The sequence below is a fragment of the Aspergillus pseudodeflectus genome (assembly GCF_044049435.1).
Source record: "Aspergillus pseudodeflectus strain CBS 756.74 chromosome Unknown BJX68scaffold_6, whole genome shotgun sequence".
NCBI classification, from domain to species: Eukaryota; Fungi; Ascomycota; class Eurotiomycetes; order Eurotiales; family Aspergillaceae; genus Aspergillus; species Aspergillus pseudodeflectus.
This window is the reverse complement of record NW_027263782.1, coordinates 766,075-789,733: the sequence shown is the minus strand read 5'-3', so window position 1 is coordinate 789,733 and position 23,659 is coordinate 766,075. Positions and strand designations below refer to the sequence as shown.

At 50.8% G+C, this 23,659-nt stretch overlaps 9 protein-coding genes across 9 annotated transcripts; 5 read left to right on the top strand and 4 right to left on the bottom strand.

The window, feature by feature from the left end:
- Positions 1-1,007: 1,007 nt before the first annotated feature.
- Positions 1,008-1,519, top strand: BJX68DRAFT_229198 (uncharacterized protein). The gene is made up of 2 exons (XM_071038985.1): positions 1,008-1,179; positions 1,240-1,519. The coding sequence occupies exons 1-2, from the start codon at positions 1,136-1,138 to the stop codon at positions 1,457-1,459; spliced, it is 264 nt and encodes an 87-aa protein (XP_070903153.1). The 5' UTR covers positions 1,008-1,135; the 3' UTR covers positions 1,460-1,519.
- Positions 1,520-2,029: 510 nt separating this feature from the next.
- Positions 2,030-3,012, top strand: BJX68DRAFT_229197 (uncharacterized protein). The gene is made up of 3 exons (XM_071038984.1): positions 2,030-2,161; positions 2,216-2,425; positions 2,495-3,012. The coding sequence occupies exons 1-3, from the start codon at positions 2,097-2,099 to the stop codon at positions 2,679-2,681; spliced, it is 462 nt and encodes a 153-aa protein (XP_070903152.1). The 5' UTR covers positions 2,030-2,096; the 3' UTR covers positions 2,682-3,012.
- Positions 3,013-3,353: 341 nt separating this feature from the next.
- Positions 3,354-5,705, bottom strand: BJX68DRAFT_179116 (CFEM domain-containing protein). The gene is made up of 9 exons (XM_071037177.1): positions 5,231-5,705; positions 5,042-5,177; positions 4,789-4,967; positions 4,704-4,740; positions 4,577-4,644; positions 4,262-4,525; positions 4,089-4,207; positions 3,954-4,021; positions 3,354-3,876 (listed from the first exon to the last, which is right to left on the bottom strand). Exons 1-9 carry the CDS (start codon positions 5,306-5,308, stop codon positions 3,590-3,592), a joined length of 1,236 nt encoding a protein of 411 aa, XP_070903151.1. The 5' UTR covers positions 5,309-5,705; the 3' UTR covers positions 3,354-3,589.
- Positions 5,706-6,695: 990 nt separating this feature from the next.
- On the top strand, positions 6,696-8,732 carry BJX68DRAFT_229195 (cytochrome P450). Its single transcript, XM_071038983.1, has 2 exons — positions 6,696-7,926; positions 7,982-8,732. The coding sequence occupies exons 1-2, from the start codon at positions 6,867-6,869 to the stop codon at positions 8,551-8,553; spliced, it is 1,632 nt and encodes a 543-aa protein (XP_070903150.1). The 5' UTR covers positions 6,696-6,866; the 3' UTR covers positions 8,554-8,732.
- A 397-nt stretch (positions 8,733-9,129) lies between these two features.
- Positions 9,130-9,558, top strand: BJX68DRAFT_263178 (uncharacterized protein; the record flags this gene model as incomplete). Its single annotated transcript, XM_071044625.1, has 1 exon — positions 9,130-9,558. The coding sequence occupies one exon, from the start codon at positions 9,130-9,132 to the stop codon at positions 9,556-9,558; it is 429 nt and encodes a 142-aa protein (XP_070903149.1).
- Positions 9,559-11,246: 1,688 nt separating this feature from the next.
- BJX68DRAFT_263177 (cellulase family protein) lies at positions 11,247-12,560 on the bottom strand (the record flags this gene model as incomplete). Its single annotated transcript, XM_071044624.1, has 2 exons — positions 11,247-11,338; positions 11,423-12,560. 2 exons carry the CDS (start codon positions 12,558-12,560, stop codon positions 11,247-11,249), a joined length of 1,230 nt encoding a protein of 409 aa, XP_070903148.1.
- A 4,546-nt stretch (positions 12,561-17,106) lies between these two features.
- BJX68DRAFT_263176 (acid phosphatase PHOa) lies at positions 17,107-18,322 on the bottom strand (the record flags this gene model as incomplete). Its single annotated transcript, XM_071044623.1, has 3 exons — positions 17,107-17,765; positions 17,823-18,113; positions 18,172-18,322. 3 exons carry the CDS (start codon positions 18,320-18,322, stop codon positions 17,107-17,109), a joined length of 1,101 nt encoding a protein of 366 aa, XP_070903147.1.
- A 660-nt stretch (positions 18,323-18,982) lies between these two features.
- Positions 18,983-19,944, top strand: BJX68DRAFT_278799 (glycoside hydrolase family 16 protein; the record flags this gene model as incomplete). Its single annotated transcript, XM_071048606.1, has 3 exons — positions 18,983-19,073; positions 19,124-19,404; positions 19,492-19,944. The coding sequence occupies 3 exons, from the start codon at positions 18,983-18,985 to the stop codon at positions 19,942-19,944; spliced, it is 825 nt and encodes a 274-aa protein (XP_070903146.1).
- A 560-nt stretch (positions 19,945-20,504) lies between these two features.
- On the bottom strand, positions 20,505-21,903 carry BJX68DRAFT_229194 (nucleotide-diphospho-sugar transferase). The gene is made up of 2 exons (XM_071038982.1): positions 21,340-21,903; positions 20,505-21,243 (listed from the first exon to the last, which is right to left on the bottom strand). Exons 1-2 carry the CDS (start codon positions 21,766-21,768, stop codon positions 20,554-20,556), a joined length of 1,119 nt encoding a protein of 372 aa, XP_070903145.1. The 5' UTR covers positions 21,769-21,903; the 3' UTR covers positions 20,505-20,553.
- Between the last annotated feature and the right edge of the window lie 1,756 nt (positions 21,904-23,659).

The window sequence follows — 23,659 nt, the reverse complement described above, 5'->3', positions numbered from 1 at the left end:
GAGTTGCGCCTCGAATAAGCTTTAAAACTCATCCGGCCTCGTCGCAAGCACTACCGAGGGACTTGTAGTCTCTGTGTCTATTTATAACCGTTTAGCGACACCCAAGCTGCGCACAACGTTCATGCATGCAGCACGATCCGCATTGGACTCGAGGCGAGGACCCAGTAAAGCCTTCGCCTCAATGCCGACGTTGCCCAGGTAGACAAGCCACGTTCTAGAACGAACCAAGGCTGATTCTACCCTGCCCGTCATCTTCTCACCTCATCTGTGGTTGTTGAAGTCACCCTTCCTATACCCCTTTCTTTCTCCATTGACTTCTGCACCCACGATCTCTCACTCGTAGCCATCCGGGAAGTCCTCGTACGTCAAGGTAATTATGGTGGAGCCAGTTTGCCCGTGCTCTCTTCAAATTAGCGTATGAACTCTTCGCGAATGGTGCTACAATAAGGTAATTAAGAGTCCACGTTTGATGATATTGTCGGCTATTCGTTGATGGTTCTTCCAGCATGAAAAGCCATAAGGCTGAAGCAGGGATAGTGGACCAGCGCACGGGCCGCCCAACAATAATACTCGCCCTGTGTCACCTATACACTATTCCGATGATGTATAGTAAATTGAGATGGTTTCATCCTCGTCCCACTGGCGTATATATCCTCGCGGGAAGTGACGTTACTCCGCCGAGGGTGCGCCTTTCCCCCAATAAAAGGCAACGATTATCACCACGGATAGTCTGACAACAAAAAAGTATCCGGGTACTATCACTTGAGTACCGTGAGATATCTCTCTAAAAACAAGCTATGAGAGTGCTTTCCCACGGTACTTCTATCAGGTTAAAGTACGGTTATCTCACATTCTGGCGCGGCTAACGGGGCCGTCGCGTCCCCACAGGCAAACCCATGGTTCTGCGGCCCCCTCCTACAAGACATGGAAAATGTTCGTCACATGCTAAACCAATCGGTGGAATCAACGCTCTTGACATCATACATTGGGTCTTTTAATGGTTACAGGCCTGCTGACCAGTCCGGTGCATACACGCCACACGGCGGTTTATTAACGACGCAGTCGCACCAACGCAGGTATTCGCTGGCTCTATCCTGGCAAGGACAATTTCCTCCTGAGAACAAGCATATCCATCATGTCCGACCGCAAACAATCATCTGCTTCCGAGAAAGTCGATGCGTGAGTATCCACTGCTCAACCCGCCCGACAACCTCTAGCGACCCAGCTAAGCGTCCTTAGCACCTTCGACAACCCCGCCATTCTAGACGAAGGCAAGGGAGCCACTGCACAGTCGATGCTCGAACCAGACGACGGAGGTGGGCATCAGGTCCTTCGTGGCGACGATTATTCTACGCCGCGCATGCAGCCCCAGCCCGTGCACGCGATGAAGGGTAGAAGGGTCTCGCATATTCTACATGAGATGGCGGCGAAGACGCCAGACGAGTTGCTGCTTCTTTGAATCTACACTTCTTTGAGTCTGCCGTTGTCTTGGAGCTTTGAGTGGGGCTGTGAAAAGCTGTTACTCGCCTCTATTAATAGTCTATCCATCGTTTCTATCATTTGATATTGTTCATCGAGCGGCGTGGTTTTGATATCTTCATACGTCGTTACGTAGACTAGGTCAATATTGGAAATAGCAAAAGGGCGGGATTCTGATTCCTTTTCCACGCGTACGCTTCAAAATGGCAATTCAAGGCCATCGGTTTGAATAGAGAGTCTCGACTCACTTAGTACGACCGCAAAAGGTAATCTCAACCCCTTCTGCAAGACCGTTGAGCACGCCAGTGTATAGACTTCGTCACCCCCACGCGAACCATCACACGTGGCTCCCATGAGATCACAAATTCCGAAGGTGCTTTGATATCCCAGCCGTCGCCCAACGCCGACCGGAGCCGACGAGTTACTGTGGGGGCAACTGTCAGAAAGACGGGGAGTGGCCTGACACCGACAGACCCCAACGCCACCCGAACCTTAAATGGACTGTGGGGTTTCTAACCCGCATTTATAGCTGGAAAGAACCGTCGAGAAAGCTACGGCCGCTCGGATTCTAGACCCAAGCGCCGCACTACTCAACCTGGGGGACAAACTTCGCTCTAATGCCGGTTCCAATCATCGCGATCTTTCTATGTTTCTGTTTCTTATATATTATAGCCATGACATGGTTAGCAAAGCCCTTTTTTCCCGCTGCCAATACCCAACACTCACTTTGATTCAGGCTCCTATATTCGGACCCTGGGCCCCAAACGCCGCTAGACTCGACGCTCCAAGGCCGTTCCGTAGATTCTCTGACACAGGCCGAGGTAGAGGCTAGAATCACACGGCTAAACAGAGAAACATTACGGATCCGCCTGCGAGACTGTCCCGGTCTGAAACCCACCGAGACGACGCAATTGAAGGATTCCGTCCAGCCCTCCGCGGTTATTTGGTAAGTATTGCACTTGCTTGTACTTCCACAACACAATGATAAGCCAGCCTAACCACCTGCCGTTGGCAGTCCGATATGCCTCGACCAAATCCGCCCAAACGACCTGGTCTATTCCTTGTCGTGCCGCCATGTTTTCCACGAGGGGTGCTTGCAGTACTGGTACCTGTACGAGAATAACCGGTGCCCGCTGTGTCAACGGGCGATCATATCGTCCGGAGAATCCCCGGCGGGGGCTCAATCGGTTGTTTCGGTATGACCAACCACTTCACCTGGTGGGTTGTTTTGTATCGTACTTGCTTGGGGTTACGGGGGGACTAGGTAGGTTTCGTCGTCAATAAGGACTGTGCTCTGCGATGCCCTTGGGACCCTCTGTGAGGATTGCTGTGGAGAGGCCGAGAATACCATTCATCGTCTGTTGCGTTTATTTTCGCTAGTCGTTACTCCGGGTGCAGCTATGGCCGCACTAGTAGAGTCTGATGGTCGCAAGACCCCCCGGCAAGGAGATGAGCACTAGAATAGCTAATCCAGCCCTCTAGCGGAATCCATGCTTTAAAAATGACTTGGATTGTAAATAATCTCCAAAATATGAGTCTTTCTTGAAAAGGACGGATGGGATCCAGGCGGACAAGCACGATATATTTTCTTCCCCCGATGATTACCAACTAACCCGAGGCTTAAAATCACCTCGATATAATCCTCAATGACGTCCTATGTAAACTATGGATGCATTATACGTCGTGCCTGTAGTATCTAGGACGCCTGGAACCACATACTATGCAGTGGAGAATTTTGCTGATGGAGCGAGCGAACGTCGTCCTCGTACACGTCCCAGCGGCCCGGATAATGGACACGTGACTTCGATCGCCTTGTTGATGAAACCCGAATACTACCTAAGATTCCACCTGAGATACGATATACAATACCAAGCTTATAATGAATCCGTAATGTACTGAATGAGTTTCGGGTGCGTTGTCGCAGATTGGCAACAGGTTCCGCAACGCAAGGAGGCAGCACTTCTCACAGAATATACAAGACCCGAGTGCAAACTGTATGATATCCAAAGGAAGCCCTATACTTGCAATACAATCCTCTAGCGAACCCAGATCTAAACAAAAGAAATCTCTACCGCTTCTCTTCCATCGCACCCCGTTGATCGAGCCAGCGCTACCACGGACTCTTCTGCCCGCCCGCAACCCCCGGCTCCCGATCCACAAGCTCAACGGCGTCATCCGAGTGGCCCGCCCGGGGCATATACGTGACCTTGTGCGTGACGGTCTTCTGGATGGCGCTGCCCGAAAAGGGCGTGCTGTCGTAGCGCAGCGACCGGTTCTGGCTGTCGAAGACGGTGGGGAAGGCGCGGCGGAGGGTCGAGAGGATTGCGGGCATGCAGCAGCAGACGATGGAGATGTTGCATTCGATCACGCTGTATGTGGCGACCATTACGTTGTTATCTGTGTGTGTGAGAGATGGGTGGGTTAGTGGTTTTTCGGAGGGTTTGAGGTTGGAGGGGAGGGAGGGAGTGGCGCACATGTTATATTTGAGGACGTGGAGTATTTCAACAGGCCGGAGAAGCGGACGATGCTGATCACGGTGATGCTAAATGTTTCAAGAGGCAATGTTAGAGGTGGAATCATAAGCAAGCTCTGGAAGGTAGGGCACGTACACAATACCAACGCTGAACATGAGAACCAAGTAGATCTTCTTCTTCAGCTTGAGCTGCAGCTTCAGGAGCATTGGGATTGGCATGCCAATGATCCACAGATCGGTCGCAATGTTGATTGCCTGGCGTGGAGTCAGCAATACGCTTCCTAGGGTGCATAGCTCTGTCGAACGTACCGAGTGAGCCCACCAAAACGCGTTGTTATCGTAGCAAATGCCCTCTTGCACGCCCATCCAGTTCGTCCACATCTTCTCGACAGGCACACAAGACAGTATGGTGGTAATGGTTGTAGAGATCATGAACATGAAACACCATATGATTGTCCCATGGCATAGGAGACGGAACTTGGGTCCGGGGAAGACCTGCATGAAGAAGCAGACGATGGCGACCTTGGTTAGGCAGATGGCGGGAATGTAAGTAACTTGGGTTACCCAGGTGTACTGAGCGCCGTTAGGATACAGATCAGATTGAAGGGAGGGGTTAGAACTTGCCTTGGCCGCGTTTGTGATTTGGGTTGGCGTCAAGGTCCAGACGTCCTTGCCCATTCCGGCGCTTTTCACTATACGTCTTGTGAGTACACATGCACATGATGGCCAGCGGCTGGCGAGAAAGGCATACTGTAAAACTCAAACACGTCCATTGGTATTGACCAGGCCTGCCGTCGGTCAGTTTGTGTTGCAAGTTCCTACTCCTGGGGCCATACCAATGCGACGACCGCGCACAAATCCGCCCACTTGTACTCCTTTCGAGCAAGACAGTCGAATACCCGGATGAGAACACATATAATGGCGAGAGAGCCCGTTACTATCGTCGCGGTCGGGGCAACCCAACTTTTGTCGCGGATGGGTTGCTTGCACATTGTCGCTGTGGCATTCTGGGCAGCTATTAACGGCGTGGAGGTTAGCTGGTTTCGATAACCAAAGTCAAACAGTAGTTAGAGTGATCTTTGAACGTACAGAGTCCTTCGACGACCGTGCAGCTCCCCAGGACGCAGGTCTGAACATTTGCCATTAACATTTGGTCGGCGCAAATGCAGTCCGCGTCCGTCGCGCTGCATGTTGAATCCTCGAGACTAGTCGCGAGGCAGTCGCTCTATCGGTGATGGTCAGTGGTGGCACGAAATAGAGTTTGAATACAGTTCTTACCGCACACTTTGGCATCCTCTGGGCCAAAGCTGCTGTGGCCAGGGCGGCGAACCCTAAAGCCCATGTTGAGAGCCGCATTCTCGCTCCTCGACTCCCCCTTGTCTGTTTCGCGCTTCGATACCGTAAAGGCGAGTCTCCCTTTGCAAGATACACAAGAAAGCGACAAAAAATTGCAACGATAGCGAGGAGAAGAACCGTGGGTCAAAAAAGGCGCCCGGAACCAGCCCGATCGATATATGTACGGAGTACTGTGCAATCTACGGGCTGTGGCAAAACATGATGATGAAGAGCACCTAGCCAAATCCCGACACACAGGTTGTGAAGATCTTATCGAGATTGAGTCTCCGGCCCCTATTCGACTCTGGCGACGGTTGATGGATCAAATTCCGGGTTGGGAATATGACAGATAACGGCCCCAGGTCTTAGGCCCACTGGCACGGACGGACCATTACTCGAAAAGGCCAATGGACTGTCGTCTGTGGAGGGGACAGGCACTTGTGAGGCGCCGACCGATTCGCCTGGGCTTGCAAGATTTGGAAGAGTATAAAGCCCATAGTGCATATTCGGAACACGCCGTGCTTTTCGTGTGGCAGATAATGTCGTCCATCCTTTTCTGCAGAACCACTGTATCTAACTGCCGCAGGGTATATTTGCCAGGTCCCAGGAAAGCACGACCCCCTGTCATGGCTGGAGCTTGGCTAGACATGTTTCATGCCGTCGGGCTTTGGCGTGGGGCTCATTTGCCTGCGCGAAGGATGCAAGGCGAACAAGTCCACCCACAATGAGCGGCGTCAAGTATCCGAGTCAGAAAGAGACCAGAGTCGTCGAGCACACCTCTTCCAGGCTCTAGCGGACATGTATCATTAAAAAAAGCAAGTATGCAATAGCAGTGGCCAGTGAGTGGTTAGTATGCTCGCTGGTAGGGGCAGAGATCAAAAGTACGATATCCACGCATGCGCATCACTGCCTAGAACAGCATGTACGGAACCGCTGACACCGACCGGCCCGATGGGGCTCTCCACTCACCCAACCAATCGCAACGCTGATGTATCTTTGCCAAAAGCGGGTTGTGGCGCTATGGGGGCGGCCAAGGCTCGAACTTACTCCAACATGATATTAAAACAGCAGCGCATTTTCCTCTTCAAAACTTGACACAACGTAGCATTGCAGGATTTGGCAGCCAGTCATTTCGTCCACTTTCGGCTGTTTCTGTAGCTGTACGACCAGTAACTTGTGGCAAGTGACCTGAGGAGCTTCCCAGTCCAATGTCCACCAATATCCGCCTTGTCTCCCCTGGTACGGCAACCGCCACCCGAGCCTACTCCGTAGAAGCGGCGCGGGTCGTCCCCCCCACTAAGAAAAGAACGAGGCTGTCCGGTAGTTTCGCAGGTGCAGGACGCTAGGAGCTGCCTTCCGATGAAAAAGGAGCCCCCGAGAGAATCCCAATGAGCCGTCACGGATTCCTGATTTCCCCGCCTCTGCAGCCATTGGTCAATTGCGCGGTGTTTGCGCTTGGACCGTTCGAGTCACGCTGGCACCACATGGCACACACACTGGGGTCTGCATTTAAAACGACGAGGCCTGGTCCGTTCCTGCCCTCGCGGTTTGCGCGCGTCTTCTTTTCATCCCCCAGAAAATGATCGCGGACGTCAAGACCCTCCTCCTGGCAGCGCTTTGCGCGGTCGCAATCACCTGGCTGCTCCGATCACTGTTCAAGAGCCCGTCGCTGCCCCTCCCTCCAGGCCCCAAGCCAGCCCCCTTGATCGGAAACATCCACCAGCTTCCCAAAAGCCTCCAATGGCTGCACCTCTACCACCTCAGCAAGCAATACGGGCCCGTCATGCACTTTAGCATGGCCGGCCAACCCCTCATCATCCTCTCCACCCATCAAGCCGCACACGACCTCCTGAACCGCCGAAGCGGCCGCTACTCTGATCGCCCGCGCATGGTCATGGCCGGCGAGCTGGTGACCAAGGGCATGCACATGCTCATTCGCCCATACGATGAGCGGTACAAGCTCCACCAGCGCATGGAGGCGCCCCTGCTCACCCTCCGCGCCGCGAGCAACTATCGCCCACTGCAAGACCTCGAGTCCCAGCAACTCCTGTTCGACGTGCTGGGCGAGTGGGACAAGTTTGGTGAAAAGGGCGTCGACTTTCATCACCACTTTGAGCGCGCGATGGCGAGCACGATCTACTGTCTGAACTATGGATATCGCCTGCAGACGGGGTACGAGAAGGAGCTGATGGATGGGAAGAAGGTGCAGGCCGAATTCGCGCGCACGGGCCAGGTTGGCGCTTATATCGTCGATTCGTTCCCGTCCCTGAATTATCTGCCCAAGTTCCTGGCCCCGTGGAAGAAGGAGGGCGAGGAGTTGTATGAGCTTGAGCGACAGCTGCATGTTGGGAACCTCAGGAAGGGGTTGAGTAACCGCAGTTGGAACTTTGCTAAGTATATGAAGGATTCGCCCGAGGCTGTTACTATGCCAGAGGAGGAGCTCGCATTTGACCTGGGGATTCTCGCTGATGCGGGGTTGGATACGTCGACCGTTGCGCTGGACTGGTTTATGGTTGCGTGGCTCACCTCTGGCGCGACATGGGCGAAGAAGGCGCAGAAGCTGCTTGATGAGGTTGTTGGAAGAGATCGCATGCCTACCTTTGAAGACCGTCCCAAGCTGGCCTATATCGATGCGATCGGTATGTACCCCTTGATATCTCAATGAACCAAGAACCTCTTACTAACAACAAATAGCAAGCGAAACCCTCCGCTGGCGCCCCGTCGTCGTCTCGGGCGTCCCCCACTTCACCAAAGTCCAAGACGAATACATGGGCTACTACATTCCCGCAAACTCGACCGTCCTCCCCAACGCCTTCGCCATCACGCGCGACGAATCCGTCTTTGGCGAAAACGTCGACTCATTCATCCCCGAGCGCTGGCTCGTCGAGAACCCCCCCACCGAACCCCAAATCGACACCTGCGGCTTCAACGTCTCCGCCCTAAAAGACCTCCCACACACGGGCTTCGGTTTCGGTCGACGGGTCTGCACAGGACGCCTCATTGCCCGGAACCAACTCTTTATACAAATGGCGCGGATGCTCTGGGCTTTTGATGTTGATGCGGGTGTTGTGGATGAGGAGACGGGGAGGAGACACAAGGTGGATGATATGGATTGTACGGAAGGGTTTGTGACGCTGCCGAAGCCGTTCAGGGCCGTGATGAGGCCGCGCGGGGAGTGGGTGCGTGAGAGGATTATGGAGAGGGGGAGCACGCATGGGTTGGATCATGCGCAAATACTGGACAAGGCGAGGCTGGGTCGGTCGTAGGGGGTGGTCTTGCTGTATCGTTCGGATGAGGTGTTGGGAAAAGTTCAATTATGGAAAGTGTAGCTACATTTACTTGCTCAATTGGCCTCCTCTCCGATGGTACCTGAAATCAACACAACGCTCATGACTATCTTTTCCATCTAGCTCCAGGGCTGGGAGAATACCGTACTGGAACCGGGAAAATGCCAGTTTTTGTGTGTATTAGGATATCATGCGAGCCACGAAACCCATCCTGATGTTTCTGCCCGCTCCCCACGCCATGAAATCTGGGTGACCTGAAAAGCACACTCCAGACCAAACAGAAAGTAAAAAAAAAAAAAAAAAAAAAAAAGGTTTTTTAAAAAAGAGGACAGTCATGCAATGCGGAATAACGCAATGACTCTGAGCCATCTGCGCTGCCATATCGTAATCAGGGCGAGCATAACGTTATGCTACTGGTATATCAACCAACCCGCGCAACACCAACTGCACAACACCAATTTATTCTCAAGTTCTCAACAGCATACACCTGGAACCCACAAAACACATAATCCTGGACTCCCTCGCTTCGGAGTTCCAAGCTCACAAATTCCCAAAATGCAGTCCCTCCTCGCCCTCTCCCGCATAGCCTTCGGCCTCGGCTTCCTCACAATCCCCGGTCCCTTGGCAGCCCTCTCCCGCATGCCATTCAGCCCCGAAGCCGCAATCGGCTGCCGCATGGCTGGGGCGCGCGATATCGTCATTGGCGCGCTGCTATACACAAGCCTGAGCCGGTCCTCGAATCCGACGACGACCGCCGCGGACGCCCGCGATGCAAAACCCGCCTCGGCGCGCCAGGGCCCCCGGAATAGAGTCTGGAGCGCCACGCAGGGCGCGCTCATCGCGGGGATGGCTGTTGATGCGATGGATGTTCTTGCTTGTCTCTGGGGGTATCTTGATGGGTCGCTGCCGCTGACGCCGGCGTTGTTGCTTGGTGGGGGTGCGGCGGTTTTGTTGGATTTGGGGGTTTACTGTTGGTATTTCTGACTGGTTTGGATTGTTCTGGTCTTTTGTGGATGGCATGGATGAATTGGCCGCGCTCAGGGGAATTCTCAAGGCCACTGGGGATGTATCTGTAGTATATCGGATGATTCCACTCTATGCACTCTTGTTCTGGTCTACCACCCTGGATTGCCTGGTTGTTGGCTGTATGTCGTCTTTGGTATAATAACCTAAAATCCTTTACTATAGAATAAAGTCCTTGTTGTTTACTATTATCCATGGCCTACTAGCATAATAATTTGCCTTAAGCATGGGGGTACCCAAGGATGCAGTATCTAGGTTAGCCAGACCTGAGGAATCAGCCAGAACCCCTGGTCAAAGTATGGCGTAGGGTTTCTCAGGGATTATAGATGCCAATAACGGAGTGCAGGCTTGCGACTACTCGGTAGAGCCCTCCGTGATCTCTTACCCCCAAACATTGGAATTCACGGAGCCAAGCACGCAATACGAGTCGGCGCATTGCGTCTCCGGGGAGGGGGAGGGTGTCGAGCTTCAGCTGATGTTCTGCCCAAGGGGTCAGATTCAAGCCGGTCGGATTGTCGTTTTATTCTTCAGGACTTGAAACTGGGCATCCGTGCCCTTGTTATTCCATACTTGTCTGAGTAGGGATTCCAACATCGAGCTGTGGGAAGCATAGCCAGCATCAACCTGCACACATTCCTTGTGGACTCGCTCCATGGCAGATAATGATAACAAGGCTATAAATACAGTACCGCAGTATATACGGAATCCCATGGGCTCCCCTATCACAGGTTCACACTAAATAAGGGACCAACGGGCGTGCTCCAGCCCAAGACACACAGGAGAGTTAATCTTGTATCAATACTTCCTACTGCCTGTTTTCTTGGCAGGTCCAGCCGAAGAGCAAGGGGGGGGGATGGGTATGGCGAAACCCAAGTTGTATTCTCTGGTATCCTGGTTTCTAGTGCAGCCATGGTTAAGCAAAAATCCCCGCTTGTTTCCCCCTTCACCGCACATCCTCCTCTACCTAGTTTTGACCTGCCGTCAATCCATTCTTTGGTTCATATTGGGCCAGGACCACCGTGGGTAGCTTCCAGAGCGATCCGCGGCAACCTAGGCTCTTGTGCCCGGTACCATACTCAGTTGGCGATAAGCTCTCGCTCAATTCCAAGAAGTACATTGATAGTAGCCAGCACTTGGCTGCTACTAGACACGCGGATCTTCCACCCCGTGGTATATTAAGGGAGAATAATAACATAGTAGATAGAATGAATTACTTAAGCTATATTCATTAGCATGTCCTTTATGCACGTCTTTAGCATGCCCTGGTACTAGAGGGCGCTGACGGGCTAACTACTAGAGATTAGTCGCATCTCATGGGCTATGATACCCGCCTTATAGACATTAATAGAGCATGCCACGAGGGACTATCAGGCGTAGTGAGGCTATTTTCATTCTCCTATACTGTACTAGACACATCATTCTAGAGCCTTGAGAGCGTTCTTAAGAAGGGAGTTATGTAGAACTAGTGGCTGTATTGATTCGGCTACCGAGCATCCAAATCGAACAAGGACGTGGACCTCATGCTCCAGCAACCCCTTATGTCCCCAGAGCTGCGGTCTTGTGTTCATGGACCCCTACCAACAAAACAAAACCTGCAACCCAATCGTGGCTCTTTCGACCATGCATCGCCGTCTGGGACCAGACCAACGCTACTGAGAAAGCGACGCATCCACCATGACTCGGAGCCCCTGTTCAATCGCATCTTCGTTCCTCCACTCGGACCACGTGTGGTCGAGGATTCCTAACGAGCAAAGCATCAGTATTCAAGGTTGGTAGGCGCAAACCCTGCTGTGAGGTGCGAGAGAGGGAGCGAGGATGGACATACCCCAAGTATCATCAAAATCCTGCACCCCAGACCGAATATAGTAACTCCCGCTAATCGTCCACACCATCCACCCCGCCTGCTGCTCAGGGATCCACTCTCGGAGACACGACGCATACACGCTCTGCCAGGTGGTATCATCCTGCGCGAAGCCAAACTCGGTCAAGACGACGGGCATGACGTTCACAATATCCTCATTGTCGGTATCGAGGGCCTTGAACCCGCCGTTCCAAAGGGCTCCCGAAAGGTCCCCGCAGTTCGTCGCGCCGGTGTTGTAGTTGTGTAGCTCCAGGACAAGGCGATTGGCGTAGCTGAAATCCGAGAGGTTGAACGTCTGGCCGTCGCCGAGATCGGCACCGGTTGGGATGGGAGCGAGGGTTGTGTCGTAATTAAGGCCGGATAGGAAGATCAGCGCGTCCGGGTTCGCGGCGTGCACGACGTCAGCTGCGTCCACCACCTCATCATACCATGTTGCCCAGTTATAGGGGTACTCCGCGTTCTCGGTGTTGGGAGTCCGGAGCTCATTGCGCAACCCGATCGAGGTGAATGCGTCCCATGAGGCCGCATGCGCAGCCATATACGCAAGACCACGCTTCCAGTTGGCAACGTCAAAATATTCATCGCCGAACCAAGCGTTGCCATCTGTGCCGGAGCAGCACCACATTGCCTTGGAGATGTGGTTGTCGAGGTGCACGTAGATGCCCTGGCGGGCGCATTCGGCGGCGACGAGGTCGAAAACCTCTAGTCTGGTAGTTGTATTCGTGATATCCGGGTTATTAGCACTGATTTGTTCAAAGACGGCTGTACCATTGGTGTCTCCGAGTGCATTAATGAACGAGTCGAGGACGGTTGTGTCGTGGCCCTTGTCGTATATATCGTCGACGAGTTCGATGGGAAACGTGAGTCTGATGACGTTCATTCCAATGGATTTTATCTTCGACAGGGTGGACTCGATCGAGGCGTATTGCAGGCCCTCAGGGATCATGGTCTCGCCGGCACCCGGCCAGTTGACTCCGGCAAATGTCACTGGGGATTCAGTTGAGTCAAGGATCCATCGTCCAGAGACCGTGAAGGGTGTGTTTAGCTGGGCTGTGGCTGGGAGGAGAAGCCCTAACAGACGGGCGACCAAGGGGAGCTTCATGGTCGGTATGGTAAGCCAAGTATCGGGGTAGGATGTGTTCACATATGGATACTAGAAAGAGCGGAACAGTAGGGCATATTTATATCTTCACCAAGGCCACCAATGTGTCAGGGGAACAATGCCGTTGTCACCCACTGACGTAGATGTTAGAGCGCTATGCAGGCTAGGGATGAGCAAGGTGCGTAGATTGACCCTGGGCATGAGTAGTGGTCTCTGCACCTCATGATATTTTCTTCCATCCGACATCCCCGAGCAACAAGTTGGAAAGGCGGGGGAGACGGGCTTGGATGTGGGGGAGAGTGGAGAACCGGAGAATCGACACGGTTAAATTGCCGGAGAGGAGACAACACATGATCGAGGTGGCAATGAAAATAGATGGATGATCCCGAATGGAACCCTATTCTCCTTTTGTGACTCCATCTGCACTAAAGACCAGTATCTGTCCACTCCGTTGCTGATGCACGCCGGCGCAAGTCCGGGGTAGATTGCGCCGCCCTCCCGAGTTCCCCGCATAATCCAAGTGATCGACATGGGCGTCGGGCAAAGTGCGGAGTAAAGAGATATTGCACGGAGGTTGGTCTGAATCTGTCTGGTATGTCGTGCAAAGGGAAGCTGGTCCACAGGCTTCTTGTGGAATGCCGAACGACACCCACATATTTTTCAGCAACCCGCCAGCTCCCACGCGTATGCCATGTAGACTTTCAAAGTGTACCTTGGCCAGTCTACTATTACTCTACAGTCTTTGGGCGCCAAAGGCTGTTGGAAGCCCCGCTTATCGCTCCTTTGTCTTCCACGGAAGGTTCTAGCACACATCTCTTTTTTCAGGTTATTTAGCTATATCTATCGATTCCCTAGCTGGATAGCTTCATCGTTCCTACACATATGCATACACCATCATTGACTATGCCTGAGTTCTCTCCTGGAGCCGTAGCGCGCTCTGTCAAAGGCCAGTTCGGTCGACAACTCGGAGCGTTGAACCCTTCACAAGGCTCACTCCTCACTCTCGCTCTTTCGCGACAGATACCAACCGGATTTACCGATGCCGAGTGTGCGGCGATGCGATAGAGGAGCCTAAGAACAGGGTCGCTGGGAGTGGCATGGCCAATCTCCAATGCAGATGATTTTAGGATCTTACGTTACGAGTCGACCAGGGTTAGCAGAATTGTACCATTCCCCCGTTTTGCATTGACACTGCTGCCTTCTTTCGACTGGACTAGATGGGATTGCCATGGTTGGAAGTCCGCACACCATGCTCAATTAGCTCTATGGAACGATTACTATCATCGAAGGGTGAAATCTGCCGCTCGAGTCTCGCCCACGGGGGTCCCGATCATAAATAGCTCCACTCGTTCAGGTCCTGGTGCCATTGCGGGGCCCCAATAACTAAGGTTCACATGACAAGTGACTCGATACAGGAGAACTCGATCTCACAAATCCAAACCATGATCAGTATTCCACCCCCGAATGCGATATAGCTCCCTCAGACCTGACCCCCGTTTCCGCGAACACCCGTAGAAGATCTTGTCGCAGGAACCACCAACGCGATCTACCTAACCCAAAATACCTACATCCACAACCTGGTCAGTCCGCGCAACTCCGTTGGCCAACAAACGCCAGACATAACATACCTCGAAGCAAAATCAACCTAACAAACCTCACAGCTCGGCGTTGGGTCATTAGGTCGCCAAGCACACCGACACCTTCCACACGAAGCGGCAACCTCCCAGTACCTTCCGTTGCAGACCATAACGAGGCCGCCCCACGAGGTCACATTGCAATCATACCCGGCCCCGGAGCAGGGGGTCTAAGGCCTTTGGGCGGTCGCTAGCGGAAGCGCGAGGAAGAGGAGGGAGAGTGTTTGAAGGATGCGCATGATGGTGAAAGTTCCTAGGTTTTAGGCGGTGAATTGGGACGGAGGCTTGGAACAATGAGTTGTGGAATGTCAGAGGTCTGGTTTATTGCCAATCCAAGTGCATGAGTACTCAGTTAAATGCTCGAGGAAGGAAGGAAAAGCTAAACTGAAAGAGGACGTAGAGGTCCATGGCCGGCAACTGCATATGTCACTGTAGTACAGCAGGCCGTCACTGTAGGACTGCAGCAGCTTTATGGGACGGCCTCTAAGCTACCAACCAGTCGCTGTATCCACGTTCCTACCGCTTGGCGGAGGCTACATACATATTGCGAATCGTCCAATCCGAGTAAGGCGACTCCAGCAGTTTGACAGATATCGAGTACATCAGATGGCTACGGGCATTGGGGCAATGTAAGGGGTTGGCTGCGTTAGGCTTGGGACCGGCGGGTGGAGCGGCTGTCCGCTGCTCTCATGCCTGCACCTCCCGACGGAATCTTGCAGAGTGAGCGGAGTAGCGGCGGTGAGATTACTTTTTCGGGAGCAATTGCATACTACATGTTTCTACGTTTGAGTTTGCTTAGACGAGCTACAGGGGTAGTTCCAGCCCATGGGAGAATTCCCTGAACAAGCCGCGCTCAGCACTCACACCCCTATGGGTCGGACACCCAGCTGGCCGAGCCGTGAGTTGAACCCACTGGCAGCTCAAGAACAGGCTGATAAGCCTCCGCGGCAGACCATGATCATTGAACACGTGAGGACTTGTTGTGGCCATTAGCATGATTAGAGCGGGGAGCTCGCCCATGCTTGACGTAGCTCCTTCCTCCATCTGGAGGTTGAAGAAACCTGGATCTTCTGCCCCGAAGGGTATCCAACCATGTTAGCCAATCACCCAGGTTGACGGTAACACGCTCGAGATATTGCCGCACAAATCATGATGCAGCGCAGGATGGTTCAAACAGCAGACTAGATCAACACGCCTAGAGCACATGGGCGGCCCGAAGCAAATGCCTAGAAAAGCTCACTGCCACGAGCGGGCTCCAGTGGTATTCTCCCTATGCCCGCGCTAGCCCATTGTAGATATTTGCCATCTTTAGGTTATGCAGGGTGGTATAGCGTGAAAAGTAAAAATCAGCGTGTAAACGAGACACTTTGCGTCATGACCCCTGAAGCGGATAGCCATGTTATGAGTGGATTTAAGCTCTTTATCTCAGGGGCTGTACACGCAGGGCTTGCGGCTCGTGTTGATGAATGTAAATATCTACCTGGGATACTTAATCAAGTAGGGCAGCTGCTAGCAACACACGTGCGACCTGACCCGTCCATGGTAATAAACTAACAAAAGATCCAGCAGTAAGGGTCGATAAACTTTAATCAGCGATTGGCTCTCGTAGTTTGGCAGAGCCACAGACAATACAAGAAATCGTTGCTGCCTAAAAGGCCCCATCATGGTCCAAACCATAATCCGAATTTACATGGCCTTTGAAGGAATATTATGTCTGGACGCGTGTGATCGCTCAGATTGATAAGGCTGGGCGGTTTGTTGTTTTTGTAGGAGCTGGCACTCGAGGTGAAGAGCATGTGTTAGCTTATTTCAAGAATAACGATCACCATCCAATAGTGTTTCCGCTGAACTTGTTTCCAAACAAGCTTGGGAAACTCACTTTGGGGGGGATTGATCTCTGGACTGGCTTTCCTATACGTAAAGACGTAAACATGACCTGGTAGTCTATATCCCCCGCAAATAATATCCAGGTTTCCTATTATTCGCCAATCGCTTCTCTGATCCCGTTTAGCCGAACTGTGGGGCAAAGTTCCATCAACTTTCCTCTCCCTTCATATTCCCATTTTGCCAAACTTGATGATCGAATCTTCTTGCCTTCTTCCCTTGCGGTCGTATAGTACGTACGCCGCTTCACAATCCAGTATACTGCCCCAGTCAGGCTCTGGTCCGTCACTTGGGCTCTGAGGCTCAGGATTGTGTCTACTAAAGAAACATCACCTGTTGTAACTACCACATCAAGTAGTCTTTCACTTTAGGCTGTAATGAACTTTATTTCAAGAAATAAGTTATCCTTGACAAGCCACATGCCAAAATAATATTGTGGGATAACACAACGTTCTCCAGGATTCTATTACCAATGCCGCCATACACGCGCAGAGCAAAGAAGAGGAAGAATACCTATATTTTAGCCTCGAAGGAGACTTTTTCCATGGTGTTGCTAGTGGACTATCCACCGCTGCCTTCCAGTTTACGCTCCTGGACGCGTTGAATGATCTGGCTAAAGGGAAGCTCAGCTTGTCCTCTGAGCCATTGCATTTTGCAAGGATCATTCTAATCCTTAAGCGGGGTTAGTGTTGTCTTGCGTATCCAAGCTTTTAGCTTCATGAAAATATATATCCCGGATCGTACGGCAAGCCGCATTAAGAACGTGTGGAAGAGGTCACGTAAAAGATCAAGAAGTGAGGTTATCTGGATGGATAGGTGCATTGGTAATGAGGTTAAATGGTATAAAGAGTTCATTGTATACACGGTGTATTCCCAGCGACTCAGCGGGGATTGAAAAAGTATGTCAGAGAAAGACTACAACGCCTGCTAGGATTCCGAAAATAGTGGTGACGCCCAAAACCCTGAGAACTGAGGCCGCAGCACTAGGAGTATTCTGCTCATACAACAAAGAAGTACCACTTGAGCCATTAGAAGCGTTGTGAAACCCCTGCAGTTCCCGACGCATTAACGCCCGAGACATATGTCGTCCCATTCCTCGTATACGCAGTTCCCACATTCAACCCGAACAGTGCATCATAGGGGAACGGCGCAGAGTAGTTGTACGTCGGCTTTTGCCCACCATACGCATCAACAATAGCCTTCAGCACACCATTGCCAGCGGCGCACATCTTATCCGTCACAGGAACCGGCCAGGCCTTGCGATAGTCTGCGTAACGGCCCTTAGAGAGGGGACCTGGCAGCGAGACGTTGATATAAAGGTCCCTATTATTAACCTCCCAATTTGTATACCCGATCTTGTCCGCGACAAGCTTGAAGATATTCGCTCCGCAGTCCCAGCGACCCAGCGAGGGCAGCCCCCAGTTTGCGGAGACAGAGGCGATCGTGCTGTAGTGCGTGTAGACGGTGGAATCCTTTGATCCTGTAAGGTTTAATGGGACGGCGCCGCCAAGGAGGATGCTAAAGACTCGGTTGCGCTTGTCGGCTTCGTTGGTTGTGGTCTCGTCGAAGGTGAGGAGGAGGAGCGTGTTGTTCCAGAAGTAGGTGTTGTTCATGAGGTTGGATACGAAGCCGCGGAGCCATTTGGAGCTGTAGGTGATGTTTGTGTCGTGGCCGTCGTTGGTCATGTCTGTTTTTGAATTGTTAAAAGATAGAAGGTGAGAGTAGGGAAGTAGGGGTGATGTACTAGGGGTAATAAAAGCCCATTGTGGGAGAACATTGTTGTGAAGGTCATTGTAGAACGAGGTAAAGTTCATTATCAGGCTTAACGCAGTGTCGTTGTTAGAGATGGAATCAAAGGAAACCAGTGGATTGTGCTTGCGCATGTAGTCATTGGCATAGGTCTCCTGGTTGGAGTAGTTGAAGCCTTGGAAACCAGGGTAGGGCATGTGCTCTTGGTATGTTCCCCACGAAATGCCCTTCATGTTGAGCAGGTCGGCTACCGTGGAGACATTAGCGGGAATATTGTGGAAATAATCTACGACAATTGTTAGCCTTCTTGAAAAGCGACAAGAAGAGGGTCGATCAATAATTACCATTGTCCATTCCATAGTTATCACCACTAGCAGCGGCGATGTAGTTGGGCTGAGAGGGATGGCCAGTACCGTAGTAGTTGGTCAGGGTGATACCCTTGCTGGCGAGCCACTTTTGGTTAGGATCCCTAGCAGCGTTGTGATAGTCCTGCATGGTAAGGTATGTAATTTAGTCCCGTGTTACGATGAAAAGTGGCACATCAAATACCTACAACATTCTCCAGCCAGATCTGGTAGAAGCGATCGAAGGCTCAGTCGTCATGATTGCAGCACCGGCGGCGAAGCCTGCCAAGGCAAGAAAAGCAGCACCCAAAGGCATCACGGTTTACCGTTCAATTGGGAGAAACAAAGACAAGTTGAGGAAAGCAGGCAGCCTGGGAATCTCTAATACCGCGCCAGCTGTCCGCTTTGAAGTACCATCGCGTCTCTGGCCCAGGCAGCCGCAATACCGTAAATGGAGATGCTCTCTTTCCATGTGTCCTCCAAAACCTTGAAAGCCAAAGCCAATCAACGACGTTTCCAACCACTGTCGGCCGCACAAGTGATGGCGGGGCGCTGGTGGAGACCCCAAAGGCTTGTGTATGGCCAAGCATTGCTTAGCGTGCACCGAGCTAAGACTAGGTTGAGCCAAGTAGTAGTCATGACATCAACAACCACGTTATTTTTAGGACCTCGATATTCTATATCTTGTCGAAAATAGCAAATCCTATTTAATGTCAGAATACTTTTCGTGAGCCCACCTTTCATTCAACTAAGATATCTTTTGCATTTCCTTATTCTTACTCAATTCTCTTCTTTTAACCCAGACATTATCATGTATCCTATACATATTGTCGCGCTGTTAAACTTGGCATTGGCTAGCCTCAGCCTCTCACAGGCAGCGACCAAGTGCAGTCCGCTAAAGGGTAAGCATGCTTCAGAGGGTACAATTGCAAGCAACTAACATGGCATGCAGAGCGTTGTCCTCCAGACGTGGGCTTGAACCGCGATAGCTTCAGTTCAGATTTTACGCGGGGTAGATCTTCATTGGCTGGTTGGGTTAACATCAGTGGTAACATTAGCTGTGGTTCTGACGGTGCCGAGTTCACTATTGCAAAGAAGGGAGATTCGCCTACCATTGAGACGGACTTTTACGTCTTCTTCGGCAAGGCTGAGGTTTTGTTAAGAGCTTCAGCCGGTATTGGAATTGTGAGTAGCATTGTTTTGCAGTCGGATGTTCTTGATGAAGTTGACTGGGTAAGTTGTTTGTTCACTTTCTGGTATTATCCTTCGCATACTTTGTGTCTACAGCTAAAGTCAAACTCCCAAATTTCTATTTTTCAGGAAGCGCTTGGAGGTGACACAAGTCAAATCCAGACCAACTACTTCGGCAAGGGAGATAATTCGAGCTATAACCATGGTACCGACGAGGCTGTCGCTACGCCCCAGCAGGTCTTCCATACCTATACTATTGACTGGTCACCCAAGGCTATCAACTGGTCCATTGATGGCGTTGTTCATCGCACTCTGACTTATGCCGAGGCTAATAGTGGGAGCCGCTTTCCCCAGACACCCATGCGCTTGAGACTTGGAATATGGGCAGGTGGTGACTCTGACAATGCTCCTGGAACTATCTCATGGGCTGGTGGACGCACTGATTATGCTGCTGGTCCATTTACCATGCATGTTAAGTCTGCTTATATTGAGAATACCTATCCTAGTTCTAGGTACACCTACGGAGACAACTCTGGCTTTTGGGGTAGCATCAAGACCGATGCTTCCAAGCCTCCGGCTTGATATCACTACAGCACCATTACGTGCTAGGCCTACCTGTTTGATTTCCAAATACAAGGCCATGGCTTTCGGAGGAGAGTTTTTTTCCCCTCTCTTATCAAGTCAATTTGTTCGAACCTCGAGAGCATGGGGTGGAGTACACTTGTGATAGCGGCGTATGGGCGTTGATGTTGTCAAGTTTCCGATATACTAGGGGCGTTTTCATGTAAATGCTGATCAATGGAGGAGTTGCCAGCTAGTGTCTAGCTTCAGATACCAACAGAATGCCAGCTCTTCCTGGAAGCATGTGCTAGGGCCATTTGTCTTTGTCGCATGTCCCATACCGATAGGACTTTATGTAATCGCCCAGAAGATCTTATATATCAGTAGAGCGCAAAGAAGGACCTATCCAGAGTATATTGATTCCTATAAAACGAGCCTGAATAAAGTCAGATTAATAAGGCCTGGAAGAAATATGCTGAATCACTAGCATCAGGTGTAGTTATTAATACTTTAAGTAAAGTAAACTCCTTGGCCAGTTATCTAGTTGTCTTCTACATATTAAAATAGAACATATATTTAGATCCTCTTTATTGAAGAACTATATCTTGTTGTGTACAGGGCCTGATCTGCTTATGTTGCTTTGGTGAGTTTAAGGCCAGGATATGGAACCTTCCACCACTGATGTTTAGAGACCATTATAAACATAGAATTCAGAACATATAAAACAGTCACAAGGACTAGCACTCCCGCGCTAAACCATACAAATGGTTTATCACTAAGCCACATGAATATCCTTGCATCTGATTGATGCCAGGTTGCGCTTTCAAGATCGGTAATATATTGTCCCAGTTCGGTCGTATCGATAACCCATATTGTTGGTGATGGGAGTGAGGGCTGCTTAAGTAAGTAATCCTTCACTACTAATGTCAAAAACAGGGGTCCCGTAGATATCATAATAGCGCAGTAAGGTTGCAGTCGAGCCCAAAACTTGGTCATGGCATGAAAGGTTGGCAGTTTGGCAATTGCTGCTTCATATACTGGATGTTTCGCAGTCGCCATCATAAAGTCATTGGTTATACCAGTGGGTAATGTTGGTTTAAAAAGGGCATGGTGTATCACTGTCCCTGATTCAATTGCGTGAACAGGGATAGTCTTATTGCACCACGTGTCCATGTCGAGGTAAAGGCCGCCATAGTGGTACAAAACAAAATATCGAATAGCGTCTGCACGTTGGATTGGAAAAGCATAGCTATCCCAGATATCCACAAACCAAGGATATTCAACCACGAGAAAGTTGCGCGCTGAATCATCAGTCCATAGCTAGGAATACGAGTTAGCAGTTTGCGATATTGGTTGCTTCATAGTGAAGCATTGCTGAAAGAGCTAAATGAAATTTATACATGGAAGGGGTCTTACTTTATACTCAAAATCTAAATACGCGTCCTTGCAACTCCTTTGTGGCTCGACCCAATCATCTGGAATCACCTCCGTAGCAGTTGTTTGGTGAAGGATTCGTGGTATCTCGTTTGATTGATTTATCTGGCCCCAGGTGTCCGAGGTTTTAAGGCCAGGCAGGCCAGTTTGAGGCGTGAAGAGTTGTTTGTTGTGGTACATTAGGCTGATGAGGGGTTTAATGGTGTGGAGCAGTAGCCCGATAACCATCAGGTCTCCACAAAGCAAGAGCATGACGGTCTTCCTTGTCCAGGAATGTAATAGAAATTTCCGTCGCCGGCTGTGCCAAAAGCTAGACTTCCAATCAAGACCCTCTTCATCATATGTTCTGCCACCTCTTGTGGTGATGCCTCCTAAGCCAGGCAAGGTAAGGTATGCGCGGAAATTTCTCATCGCAGCGTTGCAGGCCTCAGCGTTGGTGGGAATATTCAGCAGATGCTGGATACGCTATGGTTCACGACGAAGGAGTAAAGGTAATTAATAACCAAGGTTGCAATTCGGAGGTTAAAACAGCCCATAGCATTTTATTATCAACTCCGACATTGGGCATATGGGCAGAAAAAAGTTACTTAAATACCTCTGCAAGTACCCATAGGCATCAATGTTTATTTAGGTTTGCCAATGGAATTAAGCCTCCGCAGGATTTAAGGACGTGATCGCGCGTTGGCTCTACGTGGTGCCACCTGGCCGCTGCTTCTCCATGGTTGGCAATTTCCGGATCTGGTATGTGGTTACGCGGCCCATAGTTCGCCACTGCCGGAAGATTTCCCTCTCACCTGAGGAAGGAAAAAAGGTTTACTTACGTCATAACTACTAGAAGACATTCACTACCGCACAAGTTAGGTATATATAACATGGATGACCAGTAGCCTCGGTTATTTATAAATACACTGCCTTCTTCACGGCTGTTTATCAGTTCCTTCCCGTTGGAGAAATGGTATTAACTTTCCCATTCGAGCTTGCCTGTGAGGAGGGAAGGTCATTACTGGAGATAAACCATTTGGAAGTACTCACTGAAGAACAAGCACCGAATGATCCTGCCAGGGCCTTATTACTACAATTCGAGGAGGTAGAATATTTGCCCCGTAGAATAATGCGCAGACTGTAACTATTGTGGAGGTGTTTAATGTCAACAACAAGACCTTCTAGGAGTGTTTTCATGATGCATGCGATAAGCATCCGTGGTCATGGCAGGTAACTATGTGCCCAACAATCAAGCAACCCTTGTGGTATCTAATCTGGATATATTAAGAAAGACAAGTCCTTCAACAACAGGGGCAAGGGAATGGATAATGTTTTTATAGGGGATTTTCCAAATACTTTCACTTAACAGGCCTGATCTACCTCTTTAGCGACGACCTTAATGCTTGTCTGGATGCTTGGGTCTTCCCCGAAAGAGAAGCTTGGCCGTCCTCTTACTGGGTCACCCACCATGCCGTCCCTGTTGGGTGTCACTCTCATGACGATTACACGCGCCCTGTCCCGTTGTACTCTGCTATCAAAGCAGGCTGTGTTAGTGTCGAGGCGGATATCTGGCTCTCGGAGGACGATCTTCTCGTCTGACACAATCGGTTCACCCTACACCCTGCTTTCACCCCAAGGAATCTATACCTGGACCCGCTATTGGATATACTTGGAAAACGTATTATTCCTTCGAGTAGGTTGCATCTGGTGCAATTGGGTGGCCGGGACCTTGCTGGTGTGTTTGCGAACCATCCGTCTCAGACCTTGGTTCTCCTCGTAGACTCCAAGACGGGCCGGCACAGTACTCTGAGATGTATCCAGGAGCGACTAGCTCCTCTCTGTGAAAGGGGATACCTAAGACGATTTAACGGTGTTGATGTGCTATGGAGCCCTGTGACTGTTGTTGGCTCGAGCGTTGCGCCATTCCAAGATATTATACCAAACAGCACGGTGACAGATATCTTCCTCGATGCACCATTGGCCAAGCTAGAGATAATCTATCATGCTCTATGGGGGAGAAGAAGCAGTGATCAGAAACTTGACTTCATCCATTCTATATGACTATACTAACAGCTACTACGGCTCTACTTATTTTCAAGAGACAGTTGATGATTCTCCCAAAACTCCTTTTCCCCAGCAACAGGTAGCTTATGTGCGAGATAATGTTGGAGTACCCCACGAGATACGGCTTAAGGTGCGGCATTGGGGGACTCCAACTTGGCCAAGAGGACTCCGGAACCATGTCAGACATGTTCTAGCGCCCGAGCAGGTAGATATTATTAATGTAGACGGCTCGCCTGGGGCGATGATGCAGGACTGG

Excerpts from the sequence above, each read along its gene's own strand:
- BJX68DRAFT_229198 (XM_071038985.1), top strand. The coding sequence starts at position 1,136 with ATGTCCGACCGCAAACAATCATCTGCTTCCGAGAAAGTCGATGC. Across the intron at positions 1,180-1,239 it reads GCTTCCGAGAAAGTCGATGC|CACCTTCGACAACCCCGCCA; the intron begins GTGAGTATCCAC and ends AAGCGTCCTTAG.
- BJX68DRAFT_229197 (XM_071038984.1), top strand. The coding sequence starts at position 2,097 with ATGCCGGTTCCAATCATCGCGATCTTTCTATGTTTCTGTTTCTTATAT. Across the intron at positions 2,162-2,215 it reads TATATTATAGCCATGACATG|GCTCCTATATTCGGACCCTG; the intron begins GTTAGCAAAGCC and ends ACTTTGATTCAG. Across the intron at positions 2,426-2,494 it reads CAGCCCTCCGCGGTTATTTG|TCCGATATGCCTCGACCAAA; the intron begins GTAAGTATTGCA and ends TGCCGTTGGCAG.
- BJX68DRAFT_179116 (XM_071037177.1), bottom strand. The coding sequence starts at position 5,308 with ATGCGGCTCTCAACATGGGCTTTAGGGTTCGCCGCCCTGGCCACAGCA. Across the intron at positions 4,645-4,703 it reads GGACGTGTTTGAGTTTTACA|TGAAAAGCGCCGGAATGGGC; the intron begins GTATGCCTTTCT and ends CAAGACGTATAG. Across the intron at positions 3,877-3,953 it reads CACGTCCTCAAATATAACAT|ATAACAACGTAATGGTCGCC; the intron begins GTGCGCCACTCC and ends TCACACACACAG.
- BJX68DRAFT_229195 (XM_071038983.1), top strand. The coding sequence starts at position 6,867 with ATGATCGCGGACGTCAAGACCCTCCTCCTGGCAGCGCTTTGCGCGGTC. Across the intron at positions 7,927-7,981 it reads GGCCTATATCGATGCGATCG|CAAGCGAAACCCTCCGCTGG; the intron begins GTATGTACCCCT and ends AACAACAAATAG.
- BJX68DRAFT_229194 (XM_071038982.1), bottom strand. The coding sequence starts at position 21,768 with ATGAGAAATTTCCGCGCATACCTTACCTTGCCTGGCTTAGGAGGCATC. Across the intron at positions 21,244-21,339 it reads ATTTAGATTTTGAGTATAAA|CTATGGACTGATGATTCAGC; the intron begins GTAAGACCCCTT and ends TCGTATTCCTAG.